This window comes from Daktulosphaira vitifoliae, unplaced genomic scaffold, assembly GCF_025091365.1.
Source record: "Daktulosphaira vitifoliae isolate Bord-2020 unplaced genomic scaffold, ASM2509136v1 Scaffold_3, whole genome shotgun sequence".
Lineage (NCBI taxonomy): Eukaryota > Metazoa > Arthropoda > Insecta > Hemiptera > Phylloxeridae > Daktulosphaira > Daktulosphaira vitifoliae.
This window is the reverse complement of record NW_026099574.1, coordinates 27,440,712-27,462,700: the sequence shown is the minus strand read 5'-3', so window position 1 is coordinate 27,462,700 and position 21,989 is coordinate 27,440,712. Positions and strand designations below refer to the sequence as shown.

At 26.7% G+C, this 21,989-nt stretch overlaps 2 protein-coding genes across 6 annotated transcripts in view; one reads left to right on the top strand and one right to left on the bottom strand.

Moving 5' to 3' along the window:
* The first annotated feature begins 3,338 nt into the window (after positions 1 to 3,338).
* LOC126903312 (coiled-coil domain-containing protein 93) lies at positions 3,339 to 8,271 on the top strand. Its single transcript, XM_050681444.1, has 12 exons — positions 3,339 to 3,603; positions 3,726 to 3,839; positions 3,896 to 3,990; positions 4,057 to 4,168; positions 4,232 to 4,372; positions 4,440 to 4,592; positions 4,676 to 4,833; positions 5,922 to 6,035; positions 6,650 to 6,861; positions 6,926 to 7,046; positions 7,118 to 7,202; positions 7,977 to 8,271. The coding sequence occupies exons 1-12, from the start codon at positions 3,412 to 3,414 to the stop codon at positions 8,148 to 8,150; spliced, it is 1,671 nt and encodes a 556-aa protein (XP_050537401.1). The 5' UTR covers positions 3,339 to 3,411; the 3' UTR covers positions 8,151 to 8,271.
* A 304-nt stretch (positions 8,272 to 8,575) lies between these two features.
* Positions 8,576 to 21,989, bottom strand: part of LOC126903303 (cell adhesion molecule Dscam2) — a 64,886-nt gene continuing 51,472 nt past the window's right edge. Inside the window, exons 11-31 of one of the 5 annotated variants that reach the window (XM_050681431.1) lie at positions 20,081 to 20,437; positions 16,019 to 16,138; positions 15,590 to 15,763; positions 15,377 to 15,527; positions 14,863 to 15,134; positions 14,475 to 14,769; positions 13,894 to 14,069; positions 13,661 to 13,801; positions 13,429 to 13,587; positions 13,212 to 13,329; positions 12,926 to 13,107; positions 12,417 to 12,689; positions 11,983 to 12,167; positions 11,464 to 11,713; positions 11,070 to 11,213; positions 10,856 to 10,996; positions 10,660 to 10,776; positions 10,451 to 10,590; positions 9,859 to 9,967; positions 9,054 to 9,147; positions 8,576 to 8,976 (exon numbers count right to left, since the gene is read on the bottom strand). In XM_050681431.1, the coding sequence (XP_050537388.1) occupies positions 8,781 to 8,976; positions 9,054 to 9,147; positions 9,859 to 9,967; positions 10,451 to 10,590; positions 10,660 to 10,776; positions 10,856 to 10,996; positions 11,070 to 11,213; positions 11,464 to 11,713; positions 11,983 to 12,167; positions 12,417 to 12,689; positions 12,926 to 13,107; positions 13,212 to 13,329; positions 13,429 to 13,587; positions 13,661 to 13,801; positions 13,894 to 14,069; positions 14,475 to 14,769; positions 14,863 to 15,134; positions 15,377 to 15,527; positions 15,590 to 15,763; positions 16,019 to 16,138; positions 20,081 to 20,437 (3,794 nt within the window). In that variant the 3' untranslated portion in view covers positions 8,576 to 8,780. Of the gene's footprint in view, positions 8,977 to 9,034; positions 9,148 to 9,858; positions 9,968 to 10,450; positions 10,591 to 10,659; positions 10,777 to 10,855; positions 11,000 to 11,069; positions 11,214 to 11,463; positions 11,714 to 11,982; positions 12,168 to 12,416; positions 12,690 to 12,925; positions 13,108 to 13,211; positions 13,330 to 13,428; positions 13,588 to 13,660; positions 13,802 to 13,893; positions 14,070 to 14,474; positions 14,770 to 14,862; positions 15,135 to 15,376; positions 15,528 to 15,589; positions 15,764 to 16,018; positions 16,139 to 20,080; positions 20,438 to 20,802; positions 21,088 to 21,989 lie in introns of all 5 variants that reach the window. The other 4 variants (XM_050681432.1, XM_050681430.1, XM_050681433.1 and 1 more) reach the window with 4 other exon arrangements.

Sequence of the window (21,989 nt, the reverse complement as noted above, 5' to 3'; positions counted from 1 at the left end):
TGAAAAGTTCAGTTTTCCTTTTTTAAACGATTTTGCTTAATATCAGCGACTTTGTGGTACGTGTATCTGATATATAGCACAGATATATGAGTCTCAAAATTTATAAGAAATTTTTATAAGCATTACAATAATGTTCAGTTGTGTAAGTAATGAAGTTAAAAAATGGATTTTTAATAACATTCCAAATATACATAATTTTTCAGATTTGTGCGTAAGAATTTATCAAGAACAAATACAGATAAAGAAAAAATCAAAGAGGTGCTTAAAGAAATGTCTAATTGTAAGCAAATTTTAATGATTTTGTCACGCGACAAATGCATGTTAAGTAAAAATTTAATTACTGTTTGCCGTCGTCTACAAAAAAATTCACCAAAACGTTTTGATCATATGAAAGACTGTTTAAAATTCAAAATAGTTGAAGAACTCGACTATGATAAAATAACATTACATAGTGATTATTCACATGCCGATCACGTTGAAGAAGAATATGTCGATTAGAACCGTTAGATATATTAATTCATTTGACATTAAATTGCACCTTTAAATGTGTTACTTAACTAATATTTATCTAAAAAATACAGTTATATTATATTATCTTGCGATAAATTTAGGCAATATTTCTATTGTTGTCTTATAATAATTACTAGCCTTAAGAATGGATAGACAGATTCAGATCGGTATGAGGAAAATAAAATTTGCACGGACTAAATTAAACAGGTAAACACGGATTCATTAGTAAAAAAAGAGTATACCACCAGGAAAACCTGTGGACATGGGTGTACCCATGAACAGCCATAGGTAATAAACAAAATATAATATTTAAAAAAACATTGTTAATTATGTTTTATAAATACTACAGAATAATAAAAAATCATTTCACGAATTTGTTTCCAAAGTTATAAAAACATTTAATTTATATAGTTTAAGATTATAAATAAAATATGTAAATAAATAATTAATAAAATCTAGAATTTGGAATACATTCTATTAACGAAATGCTGTAATCAGAATGATAATGGAATGTTCTTTTTTTAAGTAGACAAATTAATTATTTCAATAAAAAAACATATATTGAATGATCCAACAAAATAAATAAAAAAAATGTTATGCCTTGATAATACAAAATTATTATTTTTATTCGATTAAAGAGAGATTTAGATACAACATAAAAAACCCAGCACAGTGGGGTCTCGGCACAGTGTAAGCGTGGCATAGTTGGGTCAAGTATAATGATATCCGACAGTGATTAAAATCATTATCATAAAAAACGCTTCAATACAAATCTGTAGATAATGTTTAATTTTAAAACATTAATGGATTATTCTAAAAGCTACATGATCTCCTATTTCCTTATTTATATCCTGATTCCAAGTTTGATTCCAAGTTGATTACAAGTTTTATGATTTATAAGTGTAATATATGAATGTAAGTATGTCGAATGAAATAAGAATATAAATTGTACTTATCTTAAAAAAATTATAATGATCCATACATTTTTCAAAAAGTTATAACATTATAAAGATAAAAATACTTTCAAAATTTAAGTTAAAAAAATTAATTTTTCGTGAAAAAGTTGTCATTTTAAATCCCCCCTGTGGGCAAGTCAAGAGTCAGATTTATGAAAAAATACACCAAATAATAGATAAAGACATCATGCATCTATAAAAATAAATTATATTGATTTGGTCATTTTTGAAAAAGTTATGGCAGTTTTAAGTAAAAAAATTGAAAATTAGCGATTTTTAAGTTTGTAATTTTTTTGGAGATTTCCCCCATTTACGGGAAACGAGGGAAATATTTTCAATTTTTGAGGGTAATATCTTCGACTAGATACGATTTGTGATCTTTTCATGTATCGCTGAAAGAAATCGGTTCGGTGAGAGCTGAGAAAAAGTGGTAAAAATTACACACAAAAATATCAATCATAGTAAAATTAATATCTTCTCAGCTTCGCATCGAAGCTAAAACTATGTATTTATTCTTGTATGTCAAAAATTAAATATTTCGTAATTACGCTTGTTTATGTAAAATTCTTCTTCTATTGTAGATTTTAATTTTGGTGTTTGATTTATATTCTGCTACACAAATGATTTTTGGATGTTATCCAAATTTAATTAAATATTAGTACGCATGACCTTCAAATTTATTATTATTTTTCTATTTGTATGATTTTTTTTATATAAACACTAGTTTTTTTTTTTACTTTTTGTTTGGTGTATTTTTTTCTTTTATTGTTATTGTGGCTCATATAAAATTTTTACATTATGATAACTTAAGTTAAACAATGTGACATTATTCATATGCAACCCTTCCTTGTCAAGTTTTACAGTTTTTATCCAAAAATGATCTTAAATATTAGATCAGACCATGACCGTAGTTTCACTTATGGTAATTTAACATTTTCTTAAACACATTCCAATCTTCTTTAAATTAATAATTTTCAAAGAAAATATGACTAAAATTTAGAAAAAGAATGATATCAAAATTTGTGCCATTATAAAAAATTAATTGAAAAATCTCTCAATATAAAACTATCAGACACTATCTGAGAATAGTAATTTTAGTGTTTTTAATTATTTTAATCAGGGGTATATTTGGGTGGTTCAAATTTGAGCAGTCTAAATTTTCAGTACAAATTAGCAAAATGTTTTTACAACGCAATTTTTGTAAGCCAATATTAGTAAAAAATGTCAACATTTTTACTTTTGAATAGAGAAAAGGTTGATAAAATAGATTGTTTTTGAGAATGCTAAATTAAAATTTTTTCAATATCTTCTCTTTTAGGGAGTCATAGTGGATCTTTTATTAATTTTAGTTAATTTTTGATGTAATATTTCAAATCATATGTTATTTATTTTATTAATATTTTCACTATAAAATTCCATCCTTCAAAGTAGCAAAAACTTTGTTATGAAAATAAATCGCGTGTGAAGTGATTGGCTTTGTGAAATGATGGACCGGTTAAAAACGACGTTATATTAAAAAAAAACTGTATGTAAGAATGAAGTAGTCCATTGATCATATTAAATACTGCTTATGTATTAAATTATGTTTTGAATCCTTTTAACATAAATTTTAATAAAAATTTAATAATGTTAAAATGTTAAATAAAATAAATAGATAACGTTTTCATATATATCGTTTAAATTTTGATTAACGTTAAAACTGATTTAGGTTTTTTTCAATACATAATGTTAACTTTTTTGACACGCTTAACTTAAATGGTAACAATCTTATTATTAAATAAATATAAAAATTATTTATTTTTCTTACATCAAGCTGTTAATTAATATTATTGTATTTTAATGTAAAAATTATTTTTAGTAAGCACATGGACAACTAGAGAGATCCACGCACATTTATAAGATAATGGCATAATTATCAGTCTTATTCTATCTTATCTAGATAAAAATGATAAAGCCCGGGTTTTTAAGATTTTGTAAATTTAAGAAGCAGGGAAAAAATAGTTTTCAAGGGAGTTACATAAATATTATAGATAACTTACTTAATATACAATTAATTATGTCACTGAAAGAAGCTTTCAAACCTAAAAGTTTAAAGATTTCTACAACTTTTATTGATGTTGATGGAAGAGAAAAAGAGGTAATTTTTTTATTACATACCTTTTAAATATTTCAGATTATTTTTTATATATAAAAAAAAAATTATTTCCTGAGTAATTTTTGTTACAATATTCATTATAACTGAAATATATTTTTTTAAAGATTGAAACTCGAGATGATGAAGAACAAGCTTTAAAGTTGCAAGAAATTATGGATTTGTTAATAGCTGCTGGATATTTTCGAGCTAGAATCAAAGGGTTGGCTTCATTTGATAAAGTATTAAATTTTTAATATTATATTGTATACTTTACCTTTAATAATTTAAATATTAGATTGTTGGAGGTCTAGCATGGTGTATTGACAATTGTACTGTAGATTTGGATGTTGACCTACATTTTGATGAATCATTAGTCATTGGACAAAAAATGTATGTTATATTACTTTAAGCTATCTGTAAATAATTGTTTTAGATATCTAATTAGTTCTATTTTAGTTCTCTTACAGAGAAAATTGTATCTGTATTACCTAAAATGAAATGTCCTTATCTAATTGAACCTCATCAAATACAAGGACTTGACTGTATACACATATTTCCTATTGTTCAAGTAACTTTGATAATAATTTTTTAGTTAAAAGTATGTATATATTTTAATATATTCCTTAAATAGTGGTTGGTAAAACGTTCAATTGAAAAAAGGAAAGAAAGAGGTGAGTATTTAACACATTATGCTGCAAATCAGTTTGAAAAGTTAATAGATTCTCATACTAAAAATCAAATGCCACAGAAAAATCGTTGTGCTTATCTAAAAGTAATCTTTTTGATTATAATTGTCAAGAAATTTGCTCATCTTTTCTCCATGATATAATATTTTTTAGAAATGTCTGACTGTTCGAAAAAAAGCAACTACTTCATTTAATAAAAAAGAAGAAATTAGATTCATGGATTATGATGAAGATTCTTCTGATAATGAGGAAATTACTAATTGGTTTATAGCAAAAGCTTTTGATCCCATTGATTTTTCTGAAACGGTAACAGATATAATATTTAACTACTTTAATAAAATAAAATGACTAATTAATATGAATACAAAATGAATATTTTTCTACTATAGGTTATTATAACTAATGAAGAAAGGATGCAAAAGTTGAAACTAGAAAATCAAAAGTTAATGGAAGAATTGACAAAAATTGAAGGTCAAACTAAGGAAATTCAGGAAAAAATAAAAGAATGTTCACCTTGTAATTTTGATGTAGGAGATGATAAAAAACAGTCAGTGTTAAATAAATATTTTGCCTTAGTGCTATAAATTACTAAGATGTTATTTTTTAGTTATATAATTTAAATCATAATTTTTTGGAAATTATATTAGTTGATACTAGTGATAAGATCTTTATTTTTCTCCAATATGCTGTTGTGTAAAGTAGTGTTTTCGATCTGTGGAGTATGAAATTATTAGTTAGGGTCAACAAAATATTCTTATAAATTTCTTAGTTACATGGGAGTGTTACTAGAGGTATTAATACGATAAAAAATTATGTAGTATTATTTAAAAGACAACCATTTAATAAAATAATAAAAAATGCTTTTTGCAAAATATGAATATTTCAATATTTTATTTAAGTATATTATTTTATAAGTATTAATATAAATATAAAAACTGAAGTAGTAAAAATTATTATTTTTAATAATAAATAATTTTATATTTACAGATTCTCAATTTTTTTGTTGGAAATTATTTTAGTTGTTAACTAGTTATTTTTAGATTTCTCAAGCCTCATAAATTTTGATTTATTGAATATTTTGTGTTTCTTTTTTTAAAAATAATTTTTACATTTTTGGAATTTTTTTAAAAAGCATAATTTTTTATTTTTGAAAAATTTTGAAATAGTCATTTATTAGAATTTTTCTTTTAAACAAATTTGATAGTTGGTATATAATACTTAAGAATAAGTGCTTATTAAGTTACAAGCATTATAATACTTAGAGGCTGTATGTAGCGCAGGTAGATACAGCTTATTACAATGAGCTGTATTACAATTAAAATAATATTACGATGTATATTCTGCCTATGCAACTTACCTATTTTAAGTATTAAAATGCTTGTAACATAATAAATAATTATCCTAAAGTTGTTATTGACCACCCATACAAATTATTTTGTAAGAAAAGGGCTAAAAAAAACTACATTGAAATTTCCAAAAAAATTAGAAATTAAAAAAAAAATTTATTTTTAAAATTAAATTTTTTTAAATAAAAGTAATGCATAATATACAGTAGATCAAAAGTTATTAGATTTGAAAAGACACTGTGAACTACTATGTATATTTTTTAATTTATAATTGTTAACAATTTTTTAGAGAACTTGAAGAAGTACAAAATTTAATTATTGAATATGAACGTCTAAAAGAACTTGAGGAACTATTTCAAAAAGAATGTAATAGCAAAATAGAAATTTATCAAAAAGATATTAAGTAATAATCTGATATTCATTTTTATTCATCTAAAATATTTACTTTGTTGAAAAATGTGTTTTTATGTACAAAAAATACATTGTTTTAAATCTGAACTATTTATTCAATATTGTATCCATTTTAAATTTAAAATTCAGTGATGCATTGCATCTTTTTAATTTCTTATGTTAGAATTCTTAGATCCCATCTTGTGTATGTTTTACATCATTTAAGACTATGTACTTAATTAAAATTAAAGAAATTTCCGTTGTTGATGTAATATTTCATTACTTTATTGACTGATGTAATAATAGATATATTATATTAATAATATATTAATTATAGTTTATAGTTTATCATAAATGAATATTAACAGAATTGATAAATTTTTTGTGAGAAAAATCTAGAGATGTTATTATTAAAAAATATTTAAATAATAAACTAAAATATTAAATTATTTTAACTTAACATAAGTTTAATTAATAATTTAAATTACAAAATGATTAAAAAATGAAAATTTTATCAATAGTTTTAATATAGTTATGGAAAAAGAGTTATTAGTTATCTGTCCATCTATGTATATAATATAATAAATTATAAGAGTCACTTAATAATTGAACAAATTTTTATGGAAGGGAACACAGTAGGCTATTAGATGAGCCCGAAGAGGATGATTATGAACTGAAAGAAGAACTGGATAAAATTAAAAGTATGGTTGAAGTTGCACGAACAAAGTTAAGTAAAAAAGCAAGAGCTGTTGGTTTAATGAAACGTAAACTAGATCAAATACCAGATAGAGCTGAATTAGCACAATATCAAAGACGTTTTGTGGAGCTTTCCAATGAAGGTATTTAAATCAATATATTATACTTTTCGAAGTAAAGCTTTTATCAATGAGGTTTTTTTTTAAGTATCTGCAAGGCATCGAGAAACTAAAAGACATTATGATCTTTATAATACTTTAAGTGATGTTCAAATGTATTTGAATAAAGAATTATCACTACTTAGTTCAATATTGGATGCTTATCCCGAGTAAATAATTAGATAGTAAATTTGATAAACAATTATATAAATAAATTAAAGATTTTTATTTAAATTTATAGGGCAATGAAATCTCCTGAAGCAAAAGAACAATTTTTAAGACAACTAGAAAATATAGATGTTAGTGTAAAACAAACTTTAGATAAAGTAAGTTAAAAAATAGTGTTCAGAATGTATTTTATTAGGATTATATAACAAAAATACAATGTATAATAACATATCTTTTTACTCTACTAATTATTTAATTGGGACTCATTGTTATTTGCTATATAGCTTAACATGTGAAGTAACCAGAATAAAGATAATATCTCTATTAATATTTTCGTTTATTTCAGACCAGTTCTCAGAGTTTTTTAGAGAGTCTTAATTTTTAGAAGCTTTTAAAATTTTTATTATTATTTTTTAAATTATGAAATTTGATAGTAAAATATATTTTTCAAAGGAAATATTATACGGTACAAAATAGCCTGGTGGTTATTGTGATATACATCAGAGTGTTGCTTATTTTTAGCTAGCTGTACAAGTTTTCATAACTTTTCTACCAAAAAAAGAAAATAACTTATTAATATGCTAGCATATACCACTTGAGGCATTGAGTCTAAATGTCTTATAATAATACACAAATCAATACTATACTATGGTCAATACTTTTTATAACAGCTTCACTTTGTTGTATATGTGTAAATGATAAATACAGTTAATTCCCATTGTTGTATACCTGAAGAGTGTTTTGTGTTTATACGTCATTGACAAATTCCCTCATGATATGTATCATGTATCGTAATAGCAACTAGTGTATCCTTTTTGTCTCACCAAGTCTTAATTTCAAAAATATCTCTACTATATCATTGGATAAAAAAATGTATTAATACTTTTAGCATACAAAGTAGCATTTTTCTTTTTAATTTTATATTTTCTTAGGTGGAGAATAAACGAAACAATGAACAGAGTGTTAAAAGTAACTTAAACAATCAATTATCTTCTTGTGTATCTGCTCATAGACAGTACTTGTCTGCTGTAAAACAACTTGAATATGAGATACAAAAGAATCTTCAACTTCAGGAGCAAATAGACACTTTAGAAAATCGATACTAAAAAATATTAATTTAAATTTATATTTACATTATTATTATTATGTAAAAACAATTCTATAATTTAATCCTATATTATGTTATTCCTATGTTATTTTAATAATTAAATTTCTTTGTGTATTGTATTTTTTGTTTTCAAAATTTTCAAGGATCTATAATAAGGTCAAAAATTCATTCATATATTGATTAAGTAGGCATATTTTTAAGTTTGTTCTTCTACTTCAAAAATATTTGGAACATTATATAAGTATAAAATATTTCGTCCTTTTAATTTTTTCATTAAACATATTGAAGTGTTTGTCGATATTTTCACAAATGTAGTTACTTATACTATATTTATTATATATTTTCTATGCTTATATATTAGTTATTACTAATGATAATGGATCTTCAAAATCAAAAACAGAAAACAATGTTTGATTCTGCAGAAAATATAAATGTAAAAATTAGAGTCTCATTATAATTATCACGTTTCGTTTTATAATATTCGATATATATGATATAATATAATAATATAATAATAAAATAATACAATGTATTAGATAAAAACTTTAGTCCTAAATATTATTGTATAACAATTTTATTATTATAAGTAAAAAAAGTGTTTTAGAGTGAATCAATATTATGCAAATAACTAAACAGCTATGGAATAATCTGAAGGTGTTCGAGGATTGTTATCTGTTGTTGGTTTGGACCATAATGTTGATTTATTAATATTGAGTTTTTTTAGCGATTCATTGTTTTTATCATTTTGTGGATATCGTCTAATAGATGATGGAAATTGTGACGAATTTGCCGTAGATCTCTTGGAGTGGTTAGATGGGAACCACCTAATTTTAAATAGAATTTAATGAGTAAATTTATTTAATTAAATTACTGTGTTATTACTACAACGCGTGTGTAGCACCTGGTCTGCGATCTTCTAGGTAATGATTTTTGTTCAGTTGGCGGTGGAGATATATCTGATGATGTGCTTGATTGTGTTCTACTATATATGAAACCTACAATTAAAATTTGAATTGTATAATATTTAATTGGAAATTTTTATTTAAAATATAAAACTATTAACTGTTGTTTGACAGCAAAGATTTGATCACATACCTAGTGTGAAAAAGATTCGTCTAGCTTAATTAAAAAACATAACTTGTAGGGGAAGATCAAGTAAGATGACATATTCAGTTTTTCTTGAAATCAATCATGTATAGTAGAACATGGTAGCTAGCATAAAAATTATTCTAAAAGTGTTACTTAATACCTATTAGTTCATAAGGACTCATTTATTTTGTAATTGATTTTGTTAATAGTTTTAAAACCGTTTTCGTAATTTAATTTCATCCTGGGAAAGATGATAATAATGACGATTTTCAGGAAAAATCATATTATGCTCCTTTGAATATGTAAGAGACGATTGAAAAAATTTGCAATGTTAAGCTAGATATTTAAACAGTTCTCATGCAAATTTCAGGTTTTAAATCCATTCACAGTAGTCAGGAAAAATCGTAGAAGCGTAACCTTGCTATCTTACCTTTTCTTACCCTACTCTGAACTGTAAATAAATATGTTGACTAAACAGAAAAATATTTTACTTAAGGGTATTACAAAACTTTTGAAAAATTTTAAATTATTTACTAATACCAGTTTTTGAATTGCATCATAATGCTAGTAGCTTATTAATATAGTTTTGTTCTAATAACATGTTATTTTTAGCTTACTTGAAGTTATATTTTGTTCAACATCTGAATCTGAATCTCCCATGCGAGGACCAGTCGTACGTTTTTCAAACAAATCCTGTTGTGTCCTGCTGCGTCTATTTTTGAACATCTAAGAAAAAGTTTATTTATTTATAATGATTGAATATTATTATGTGCATATAATATTATACATAATATATAAATTATTTTATATTATTATAATAATTATAATAATATAAATAATAATAATTGAAAATCAATTATTGTTAACGTGATTTTCAAAGTAACTTTATTTGCTTTGATTTCAAATTATTTTTAATTTTCGTAAGTTACTATAATTATGTGTAAGAAATTAATGTTATCATAAAGTGTAATTGTGTACTCCAGAGGTAATTTGTCACAAATTAGGTTTTTCTAAAATTTTCAGATTATGAAACTAAAAAAAAGGTCAGAAAGTTTGTAAATTTGTAAAATAAATATTAAAAAATGATGTTACATCCCCAAATTTTATATGTGGGATTTGAAAAATTCTAATACACTATTGATGCACATATTTGGTTACACAATTACATAGCATTAAAAATAATACTAAAATTTAAAAGACTTAAAATACTTTTTGTGGCTGAGAAGAAGAAGCGTAATTTTCGTGGATTGATTGTTGTCTAAGAGTTAAGTTGTGGAGCATGGGCATAGATCCGTGTTGAGCTTCGTCTATTGGAAATGTGGCATAAGGCGATATGTCTGCTGATGTTTCTATGAAAGAATTTATGTATTTGTTAAACAGAAAGTGTAATTATAAAGAAATCGATTTTTGATAGTTACCTGGTATTTTTTCAGAATTCGTTAAACCCACTTTGTGTATGGTGGCGTAATATTTGTGATTGTCCAAATTTCTTCGGTTTTGTGTAGTCCTAACATTTATTGGACTATTATTGCGCTCTATTGTTTTTATTATAAATATAATTGTGCAATCGATTAATTTTTTTTTAGAAAAATTTTAATTATTTTTATTACTTACTATTTTTTAAACAAATAAAAGCAATCAGTGCCAATAATAAAACGGTTAATGAGACAACTAATATTGGAATTGCCGTTCTCAAATCCAAATAGTAGAATGTTTGGGCTATTTGATTTTTTTCAATGAGTTCCGGTGGTGGTTCTTCTAAATAAAATAGTTAAATTAAGAATTTTTAAATCAATTAATTATAATATTACTTTGTAATGATAATTACCTCCGTTTTCTGTCAATGTAAATAAATAGTAATCGGCTAAAGAAGATCCAGCTGCATTGTGACCCTCTACTTGTATATGATATTCAGTTGCTGGTATAAGTCCCGTTATTGTAAATTTTCTTTGATTTTTTAGGTTTTCAGTGGCTAAAATATACATTAAATTTACTAGAGCATCTTCAAAATATCTAAATATAATTTGTGATCTTTTGACGTATCGTTAAAAGAAATCGGTTCGGTGAGAGCTGAGAAAAAGTGGTAAAAATTATACACAAAAATACCAATCATAGTAAAATTAATATCCTCTCAGCTTCGCATCGAAGCTATAAAAATATTCTATTTACTAATTATTTCTATGGATGAAAATGATTTAGTACTTTAATAAAGCGTAGCTTACACGTAGTCCAGTGTGATTGAAGCATTGGTCGGTGTTTAATGGTGAATTTTGTTATAGGGCAGTCATTATCTGGCCACGTTTCTAAATTCAGTCTTAAATATGTTGAATTCGGTTTAATGAATAATGATTTTTTCGGCCAACCAGGTTTTTTACCTTTTGTTTTTGCAGTTATTACTACGCTTGGGGCCGAACTGCCGACTTTATTGTTAGCAATTATATGTACTTGGTAAGTCTGTCCACATATTAAATCCTTTTAAAAGAATGCTCATATTATATTATTATTAATGACAAATTATCAAATTTTATTCTTAAGTTTTATTACGAGTAACTATTAAAATATATTTTAAATACTATAACTAATTATACCTTCATTAAATAAATATAAAGGCGTGTGATATTGTATTGTTGGTTTTATATTTTATAGTAAGTTATAAATTTACGTTTACCATTAAATAATAAATATTAATTTATATATACAAATTTATATAGATTGTATGTAGTTGCTATTGATGAACTTACATTAAGGTAGTATGATGTTGAATGTCTAGGTATGGAAACTTGCTTGTAAGGGCCTCTGGGAAGCAAATGGTAAGTCATTGTGTAACTTGTGATAGGAGCATCACCGTTGGAGGATAATCTCCAATGAAATCCTAAACTAGAGCTTGTCGTTTTTGCTATGTATAAAACAGGGGGTTCAGGAGGAACTGTAAATCAATAAATAATTCGTTTTTATTTAATTATAACAATATAATGAAGTACTTGTTTAATCTATTTTTTTCGTTTTTTATTGCAATCAATTTATAGTATTATTATATCTTAATTATTATCTTTTATTATCATTTTTAAAGACTAGTTTATAATGGAGCAACAAGTTTTTGATGGTATATAAGAATCAATCTGAGACAGTGGTTACAAAGATTATTTAATATATTTGAATTATAAATTAGTAGTACCTTGTACGATGACTTGGTAAATAATTGAGTCAACTCCATGAACGTTTTCTACGTGACAAGTATAATTGTCGTTGTTTGGCCGTTGTAAGGAGGCTATTGTCATATCACCAGTTTCAGTAACATGGACGTTACCATCCCAAAATTGAAATACCTTAAAATTTTTTAACCATTTTTTTGTTGGTGTTGGTTGACCAACAGCTGAACAAGGTAGTTTAATTGAAGTTCTCCAAGGTTGTTCAATTAGACTTCCAAATGACACAATTTTTGCTGGAACTATAATATCAATTATTTATTAATATAATTATCTATTGGATTACATTATTAACTACACATTTTATTTGAGATTTAAAATTTTTTTATGGGAGTTGAGGTCGTAAAGTTGTTATCTTTAAGTTATCAACATTTCCGACACTTAAAAATAATAAAGAAAATTTGATATCACAATTTCATTTTAATTTCTTAACGTGAGGTGAAATTTCGGCTGTGTGGAAATATTTTAGTGTGCTTACCCCTGGAAGATGAAAGTATTTGTGTGGCTACTTTTGAACTCTGGCCTTCACCCACTTTTGTTGAAGCAGTTACCCAGAATTGGTATTCTACTTGCTGTTGTAGACCTTTAGCTTCATAAGTGGTTTGATGACTTGGTAACGTTCTTTTCATATGATTTAATTCTTCACCTCCATTTAAAACTCTACAAAATGTTTTAATAGTGTCATAAATTTAAAAAACTGAGTAAATAGTTGTAAATTATATGAACAATTTAATAGTTTATGTTAATAAATATGTAAATATTACCGAGTGTACAAATTATATCGGAGAAGAACACCATTAGAATATTTTGGCGGCGCCCATGATACTATTAATGACTGGGCCGAAGCAATGGCAATTTTAATTTCTTCGGGTGGGCCAGGTGCTGAAATTTGCAAAAAATAAAAATTTTTAAGCTCTATAAGCATAATTACCTAAAGACAATTATTAGTTTGATTTTAATTATTAAAATAAAAAAATTTACCATCTTGGTCAGTGCTACATGTTATCGGTTTTGAATTTTCTCCTACTCCAATACGAGTGAATGCTGCCACTTTTAGTGTGTAATTCGTATACTTGTGTAATCCTATAAGTATGATATTAGGAGATGTAGTTTTTCGACTTCCTATTTCTATTTCGTCATCTATGATAAAATTAAACAGTTATTTTTAGGTATTAAAGGTTAAATGAAAATAAATTGATAACTTTTTAATCACCTCTATCAATAGAATCATATGTAACTACAAATCCTTGTATAATTCCATTCCAATATTGTGTATCAGGAGGTTGCCAATTCATTTGTAAAGTTTGAGAACCCAGAGCTGTACAGCGAACTTCTACAGGATAACTTGATGGTACTGATAAATAAAAATTATCATAAAATAAATAGTCATAACAACAATATTCGATGGATTTGATTAGAGGAAATTTCAGTGCCATTATTTCTTACCATCTTCCATAGTTTGAACTGTGGTCGGATCAGATAATGGTCCATTACCGACTTCGTTGAATGCTTGAATTACAATAGAATACTTTTTAAACTTTAACAAATCGGTTAAAATAAATTCTCCACCATCTTCGCCATCTCCAAAAACTGCTGTCATGTTGTGAGACATGGTTTCCATGCTATTTATTTCATTAAAAATTAAAATTATTTTATACCGTTTAAATTATGTGATTATTTATAAAAGATAACTGAAGGGTTTGGTGCAAGAATCAGGTGTTCAACTTTTTTAGAAAATAATTTTTGATTAATTTTGAATAAATATATTTTTCTGCGGAATTCAGTATAAAAAGGATTTTTATATTTATATTATTTGTGAAGGTTTAATGTAGGAACAAACATTTAACTATTTCTTTCAGTGAAAATATGTTGATAAAATTGCTTCTTCTGAAAAATGAAAAAAAATGGCTTATCTCAAACCCTTCAATTAAAAAAAAATATATTTATTTATATATAAAATATTTTATTTAGTACAAGTAATAAGTAATATACATAAAGTTACGGCCTACTACTATATTAATTATAACCTTGCTTCAAAAAAACCGACATTGTAGCCCAAAATAAGGCCATTTCTTTGGTCTTTTATTGGTGGTGCCCAAGTAACCAATATTTGAGTTGACGATAGTGAACGAACTTCTATTCTCGTAGGAGGTCCACTAGGTCTTTCTGGGTCTGTAGTTGCCGTAATATCATCGCTGGGTAAACTCCAACCAGCTATTCCAACGGCAAAGACCCTAAGCATATATTTAGTGGCAGGTTGGAGGCCATTCACTACTGCTGTCCGGGTTTCACCACTGTTTACTTCAGTCGGATCCCACCAACCTATCAAATGTCATTGAATTTATGTGGGACGTAAAAATACAATGAACGAGAAAAATATTGTAGTTGATGTATCAAGAAAAGTTATAAATTTACCATCGATAGTTTTATGTTGAACAATGTACTTTGAAGTTTGATCACCATCGTGTTCCCATTGTACGTTTATTGTAGTACTAGATACACTTTGCACCCTAATATTATTTGGTTTAGTTGGCGGTTCTTGGACATAAAGTTGTATTAATTGTTGATCTTTGCCGTAAATGTTACTCGCTTGACATACGTATGAGCCACCATCACTTGTCTGAACATTATTTATTTGAAGAGAAGCAACGATTTTTTCACCAAACATTTGTTGGCGTTCCGTGTGGCTTGAAATAAACAATAAAAAAAATCACCATAACTTATAAATATTAAAATTAAATTGAAAACTTAAATGATTATGCATTATTCATCTAAATATTTTATGTAACAGAATTACTAACTTTTCATTATAATTTTTTTTTTTTTATAATAAAATAGAAATATATATACAAACACATCATAGTAAAATTAATATCTTCTCAGCTTCGCATCGAATCTAAAAAAGAAGTAATTTTTTTTTGTAGCTTACCGAAATTTGCTCGCAGCCATTTGGTCTGTTTTATCGTTTTTTAACCATTTAACGTCAATAGGATAATCTCCAGTCACATTACATTGTAATGTAGCGGTATCACCTTCTTTTGTATTGACCAATCGTGTAGTTGAAGAAAACAGAGGAGACGCTTTTTATAGAAACATAATTTATTATTATACGAAAATAACTAAAAGGAATGGAATCGCTCACATTTTACATTTACTTGAATTACTTTACCGATCGCGTTTCCAATGCCATTCGAAGCTTGGCACAAATAATACCCTTGTTTGTCTTCCTTTACATTTTGTAGTAAAAGTGAATGATTGCTCAAGATTTTTGTATGTGACTTTTCCTTGAGTTCCTCATAATCACCGGATTTAGTCCCTAGAAAAAAAGTTAGTATTTGTCTATTTAAAGAATTTATTAATAATAGCTGATATTATTAAGATATCATTATATTAATTTTGCCTAAAAAAATTAATTTAATAAAATTCGTTTAAATTTTGTTAAAACTCCATTCTAATAAATTTTAATGGACAATATGAAGAATCATGGCATAATCTGTGATGCACATATAGATTTGTAAATGTAAGTTAAAAACAGACATAATTATAGAAGTTAAAACAAATATATTCTAACCTGTAGCTTTTTTCCATAATACTGTGGGTGTAGGTACACCATCTGCTTGACAATTTATTATCAATTGTCGGTTTCGTTCAATATCCACATCGACTGGTTCGATTGTCCATTTAGGTGGAACTGTTTTTAAAAAAATTGAAAAATATTTTCGTACATGATTTTTTGTTTTATAGCTTATTTGCAACTCTTGAAATACCAACAATAATTGTTATGATCATAACCAATAATAATTGTTTCGTCAGTTTAATAATTTACCTAAGTTCATGTCATAAAGTTATGAGACTTGAATTATTAAACAATTTTACGACTAAATTTGTACCTAAATTAAATTAAAATACTATCTGTCTTAATATTTGCAGATTAAGTAAATATAAGTTATAAAAAATAGTAAAATAGTGTGAAATTTAATCAATTGAATTGCTTTTATAAAAGCATCTAAATTTTATAATTAAGTTAAAAATTGTATCACATTATTAGTAATTAATAATTACTAATAATATTGTCTTAATTATATAAATACTGTAAGGTTAAATTATTATACTGATATAAGTACAATGTTTTTTAAATTTACAACCAACTATAAGCCTTTTGTGGTTTACAAATGTTTTACATTTTTAACAATAACTTCAGTACTTCAAGAGTTTATGATAAGTTCAAGTAAAATAAAATATTTTATTATTTTAAAAAGAACATCTTTACTGACTTAAGGGCGTTACATTTAACTAGAAACTAAATATAAATATCACATACCATAAAAACTACATTAAACAGATACAAAAAAATGCATTCAAACGTGCAAAAAAATATCATAATAATGTCTTATTTTTTTAGGAAAATAAAACAAGATATTTCATTACTTTTTATAAGTAGTAATGATATAGTTTTATTTATACATTAAATAAAAAACATGCTCAATTTCTAATTAAAAATTTAATAAGGAAACATTTATTATTAGATGCTGTTTTGTAACAATATTTATATATTTTTTATGAAAATTATTAATGAATTCATTTATTTTAATATTTTATTATAGACAACTTTAACAATTTAAAAATAAAACATTTAATGTTCATTAAAATATTGATAATTATTATCAATCACATTACATACATAAAATTTTTTTATCATTTGGTAGAATTCCTTATTAATAATAAAAATAAATGTATCGTGAAATTTATAACGACTTTTTAATCAAAATAACTTAAAATATTATTTTATTTAAACTTTGTTAAAAAAGTTTTATTAAAAAAAAATATAACTATCTTACTATACACAGCTATACTTTTATGTTAGTGAAAATTTCTAAAATTTATAGTGCAAGTTTATGAATACTACTAGATTCACCTATAAATACAATTTTGTGTATTAAACAAAATAATAGCGGTAGAAAATGTGCAAACGCTATTAATGGAAAATGACAAAAGAAAGGAGAAAAAGTGACATAGTAAAAGTTATATAGATGAAGTGAATCAAATTTGGTCGTAAAAAAGTTATTAAAGTTTCATGAAACTATGTACACACTGTGTACAACGCAATGTACTTTAGGCTATTAAACTGATACTGTTGGTGACAGCCCGTAAATATAAATTGTGTTGAATAAAAAAAAAATAAAACACCTAAAAAAAATTACAAAACTTTTTGGAACACTGTTTTATTAATTTATTTCGAATACAATAGAGGTTTGATTCACTTCCTCCATTTTTATGAAAAATGTTAATTTATCCAATAAGAGAAAATAAATTTAAAAAAACAAGTGCTTGTTTTACCTGTGAATGATATATGAACATAACTGGTGATGCATAAGGTTAGATAGTGCTATTTACCAAATTTTATCATTATTTTTAGTATTAATTGTAACGAAATATTTATGTGTAGTTTTCAAGTACTTATAGTATAGAAGTTAATTATTTACAGGTAAACTGACTGATTACGATCAAATTTATAAAAACATTTTATATTTGTAATTTTGAACTTCAAATAAATTGCAAAGTTAGACGAGGAGTAAGAGAAAAGTATGTATAAAATACTTCAGTATAATTATATAAAAATATGAAAATGTTGGCCGCACTTATCTTAAACGGTTTTTTTGTTATTATTATTTTGCTAAATATTTTTTCAAAATATCATAGAATCATCCTTTATGGCTTCTTTAACACTACTTATTTTATTATTTATATTTTAGAAAACAACTTGAATCATTAACAATTTATTCGTCGATTATCACTAGGACTAACAAAATGTGACATTATTTTGGCAGTGTTATATATGAAAATAATTCATTATTTACCATAGAAAGACATATTTTGACCATAGGTGAGGGGCAGGCCATAAAGGATGACAACGAGATGCCAGGGCCACGAGATTTTTCTTGTGATTTCTTCATTTGTGATGCAAGCAGGCCTTAATACCCGTCCCGTCCATCATTGGCCTACCCAAGAAGCATCTTTTACTCCTTAACATGTGAATGAATAAACCCAACCTGCCCCCTGTAGTATGTTATATTCGGGGAATAGAAAGATGTATAACTGATCATTATTATAGCATTTGCTTTATACTGTATTTATATATATTAAGTTTTTTAGTACTTTACGGAGAAAGAATAGTCATATAAACGAATGGACTGCGCTCACCACACCACCTTGTAATTGGTTCTCGGGGACAATATAGAGTGAGAGAGAAAAACCTAGTTTTCGCATTATTGTTATCTTTTATGATGGGTGGTAGTGAGAAAAAAAAGATAGTTTGAGCAATGCCACTCTCCACCCCTCATTTTGTCTTCTGGTTTATCAATCTAAACTTGTCCCTTATTTATAGGTCTATGGGGAAGAGTAAGCTTGTTTTATTCAAAATTTCAAGAACGGTGCCAAATTTAAAAAGTCTTACTAATTTATTAGAAGTATTTTGTAGTTCTCTTTGTAACTAAGGATATTTAAAAATTTAGTTTATAAATAATAGTAATATAATAAGATTCTGGTTCCAAAAACGCTTTAAATATGTGTCGATATTGCAAATACTGATTTTCCGAAAAATGAGGTACGCAGTTTTGAAATAGAGACGACGATATTAAAAAAATACTTTTTGAATTCGATTAAATTTAATTACTATATTATTGATCGTTAATTTATGTTAGTGATTCCGTAATTAACGTTGATCGTTTATCGTATCGTATGTTTTTTTTTAGTTTTGGTTATACTCTTACAAGTGAAAACAACACAATAATAGTGCAAAAGCCGAGCAACACTGTTTCAACAAAATGACTAAGTGAAAATGGATATGATGATTGAAAAAACAAAACAGTTTGTTGAAGCATGAAACATTTTTCATTATTTCAGTTGAAATAAATTGTGGTGGGTTTTTTAGTCTTGTCGATAAGAAATTTGTTTCCGAGTATGATAACTATTAAGATAATAGAAAAATGTTGTAACAAAATATAAAAAATAAATTTTGTTATTACATCTTGAAGAAATAAGTAATTTTTAAGATACAATAAGAACATAATTATTTAATAATATATTTTATACGTGTCAACGAGAAAATAATGTATTCATTAAGTAGAAATCACGCTTCAACTATGATATTTGGTTTGATTGTATTTGATGATTCAAAACATATTTTAGAAGGTGAAGCTTTGAACACACTAAAAGTTGATATAAGATTATTGTCTGTATATTATAATCCTTATAGATGTATCTGATATTATAAAACGTTTCTTCACCATAGACGCAATCTGGGAGAGAGATGGAAGGGATTGAGTATCCCCAAATTTTTTTCCATTGTACTACCTAAAAATTAAAATAATATTTTGTATGGAGAGAAATTTCTTCCTTCCGTGCAAAATAGTTTTTGAAATTGCGCCTATGTGGTTTATACGATCCTATTCGAGTTAAAAAAACCATCCATAAAACATTGATGCAATTAGCTGTTCAAGTGCATTTTTAGCGTGTGTCGAATGCAATAGTGTACAATATAGTAGTGAATAGGCAATGAGTTGTCGTATAACAGATAGGCTAATTAACATTATCAGTCAGTGGTTGGGGATGCTTGTTTACCGCGCACACTTACCTTTCACTTGAAGCGCAGCCGTGTACCTTGCCTGGGCCGCGGGGTTCTGGGCCTGACAGGTATACCGGCCGGTATGATGTCGTGTGAGCTTGGGAATGCTGAGCAAACTTGAGTACGAATCGAGTGCGGACACTAACACGCCGCCACCGACACCGTTGACATATTCGTCGTTGATGTTGGTGGCGGCGTCCAAGTTTGACGATTGTTGGCCCGCCAATTCGGTGACGGGCACGCCGTCTTTGAGCCAAGTTATGCTCAACGGAGGATCGCCGTGACTGACGCCGCACACGACCCTAGTTCGGGTACCTTCAACCAGGCCGTCTCCAGGGAAATAAAAAGGTTCTATTACGGGAGGTACTGTGACAGGAAAAACAAAGTATAAATCATTAAAAAAGGAAAAATTAAAAATCAAACCATGGCACAATATTTAATTAATAAGAACAGTAATATAAATGGAAACTAGATAAAATTATTATTAAAATAATACGTATTCATTTAAATATAAATATTTATAATAAAAAAGTACACGTTTCGAAAACAGCATCGGCAGTAACATCTAATTATGTAAACTAACAAAATTAATAATTACATAGTAATTACTTAATATCAAGAAAATTCTATTAAAAATTTTTAATATGCTTTAAAACGATAAAAATGTAACTATTATATTTGAATAAAAAACATTTCGATCAACGCATTACACTTTTCTTTTACTTGTTTACCATTGACTATCAATCGTTGAGTGACCAGTCGGCGAGCCGCGTGGTTACCGGCCTCGCAGCTATAGTTTCCTGCGTGTTGCGGCCCTAGCGTCTCGAAAGCCAGTACGCTATTGTAATTGTCCACCCGGGTAACCGTTGCGGCCGGACCCAACGGACCACCCGGATAGTCTTTGGACCACGTTATTGTCAGCGGTAGGTCACCGCTAATGACTGAGCACGTGATGCTGGCCCGTTCGCCGACGTTCACTGTCCGTTCTGTAGGCAGCGCGCTAAGCCGTGGAGGCACTGAAATCCCGTTTTAAATAATTTAACGTTACGTGTGTACCAACTTTATGTAACTCAACCACACCGGGTCCTTCCGAAGCCTATTTGTTACTCTAACCGAAAATTACACCCATCCCCTCCACTAGAGTGATGACGTATTCGATACTCGTTCCAAATTACATCTACTCAAGTATAGTTAGTGACTTAGTTGTCGTCACCAGATAATTACTACGAGCGAACAATTATTCTTGTTGAGTTTTTTCATGTAAATTATATGAATAGGAGTTATTGAATATGGTTCCAATATTATGTCGTATTGTAATCATTTTATAAGTAATCGAAACACTGTAAGCCGTCAAATGCTTCTAATTTATACACTCGTAAGACCTTTTTAGTGTCCAATCGCTTTTGAGTACTTGACTCGTCTTACGGTTTTAATACTCTTTCATCCAATAGCAGAAACGGAACATAAAAACAGAACATTTAGCTTCCGAGTTTGTCTTTATAAGTGTTTTAACTCCAAGGAAAAGAGAAATAGATGATACGCACTTACAATGAAAATAACTCAATACCCACAATTTACAAGTAAATTATCTATTTTATTTCAATTTCTATTTAACGAACCCAGTAACTTCCATCGTTAATTCGAACAAACGCTTTATATTTACTATTTAGTTTTATTAAAACGATATTTTTTTTTTATGAAAATTTAATGTATTCCGTTTACTTAATGATTACCGTATTACTACTGGCCATTTGTATAATCTTAAAATAAAAATCATTAATCGTATGGTTTGCGGTTTATGAGTACTGAGATTCGATTAGTAAAGGAAATATTTTGTACTATATTGACTTTGTACGTGTGTTGTTATAAACGAATTAGGTTTAGAAAATGCGTTGTCGTGTAATTTGTAATTGTCAGA

What these genes read in the sequence shown, in the direction of transcription:
- LOC126903312 (XM_050681444.1), top strand. Translation starts at nt 3,412, where the DNA reads ATGATAAAGCCCGGGTTTTTAAGATTTTGTAAATTTAAGAAGCAGGGA. An exon ending in TTAGTCATTGGACAAAAAAT is followed by an intron (nt 3,991 to 4,056) that starts GTATGTTATATT and finishes GTTCTATTTTAG; the next exon opens with TTCTCTTACAGAGAAAATTG. An exon ending in ATTTATCAAAAAGATATTAA is followed by an intron (nt 6,036 to 6,649) that starts GTAATAATCTGA and finishes TTTTTATGGAAG; the next exon opens with GGAACACAGTAGGCTATTAG.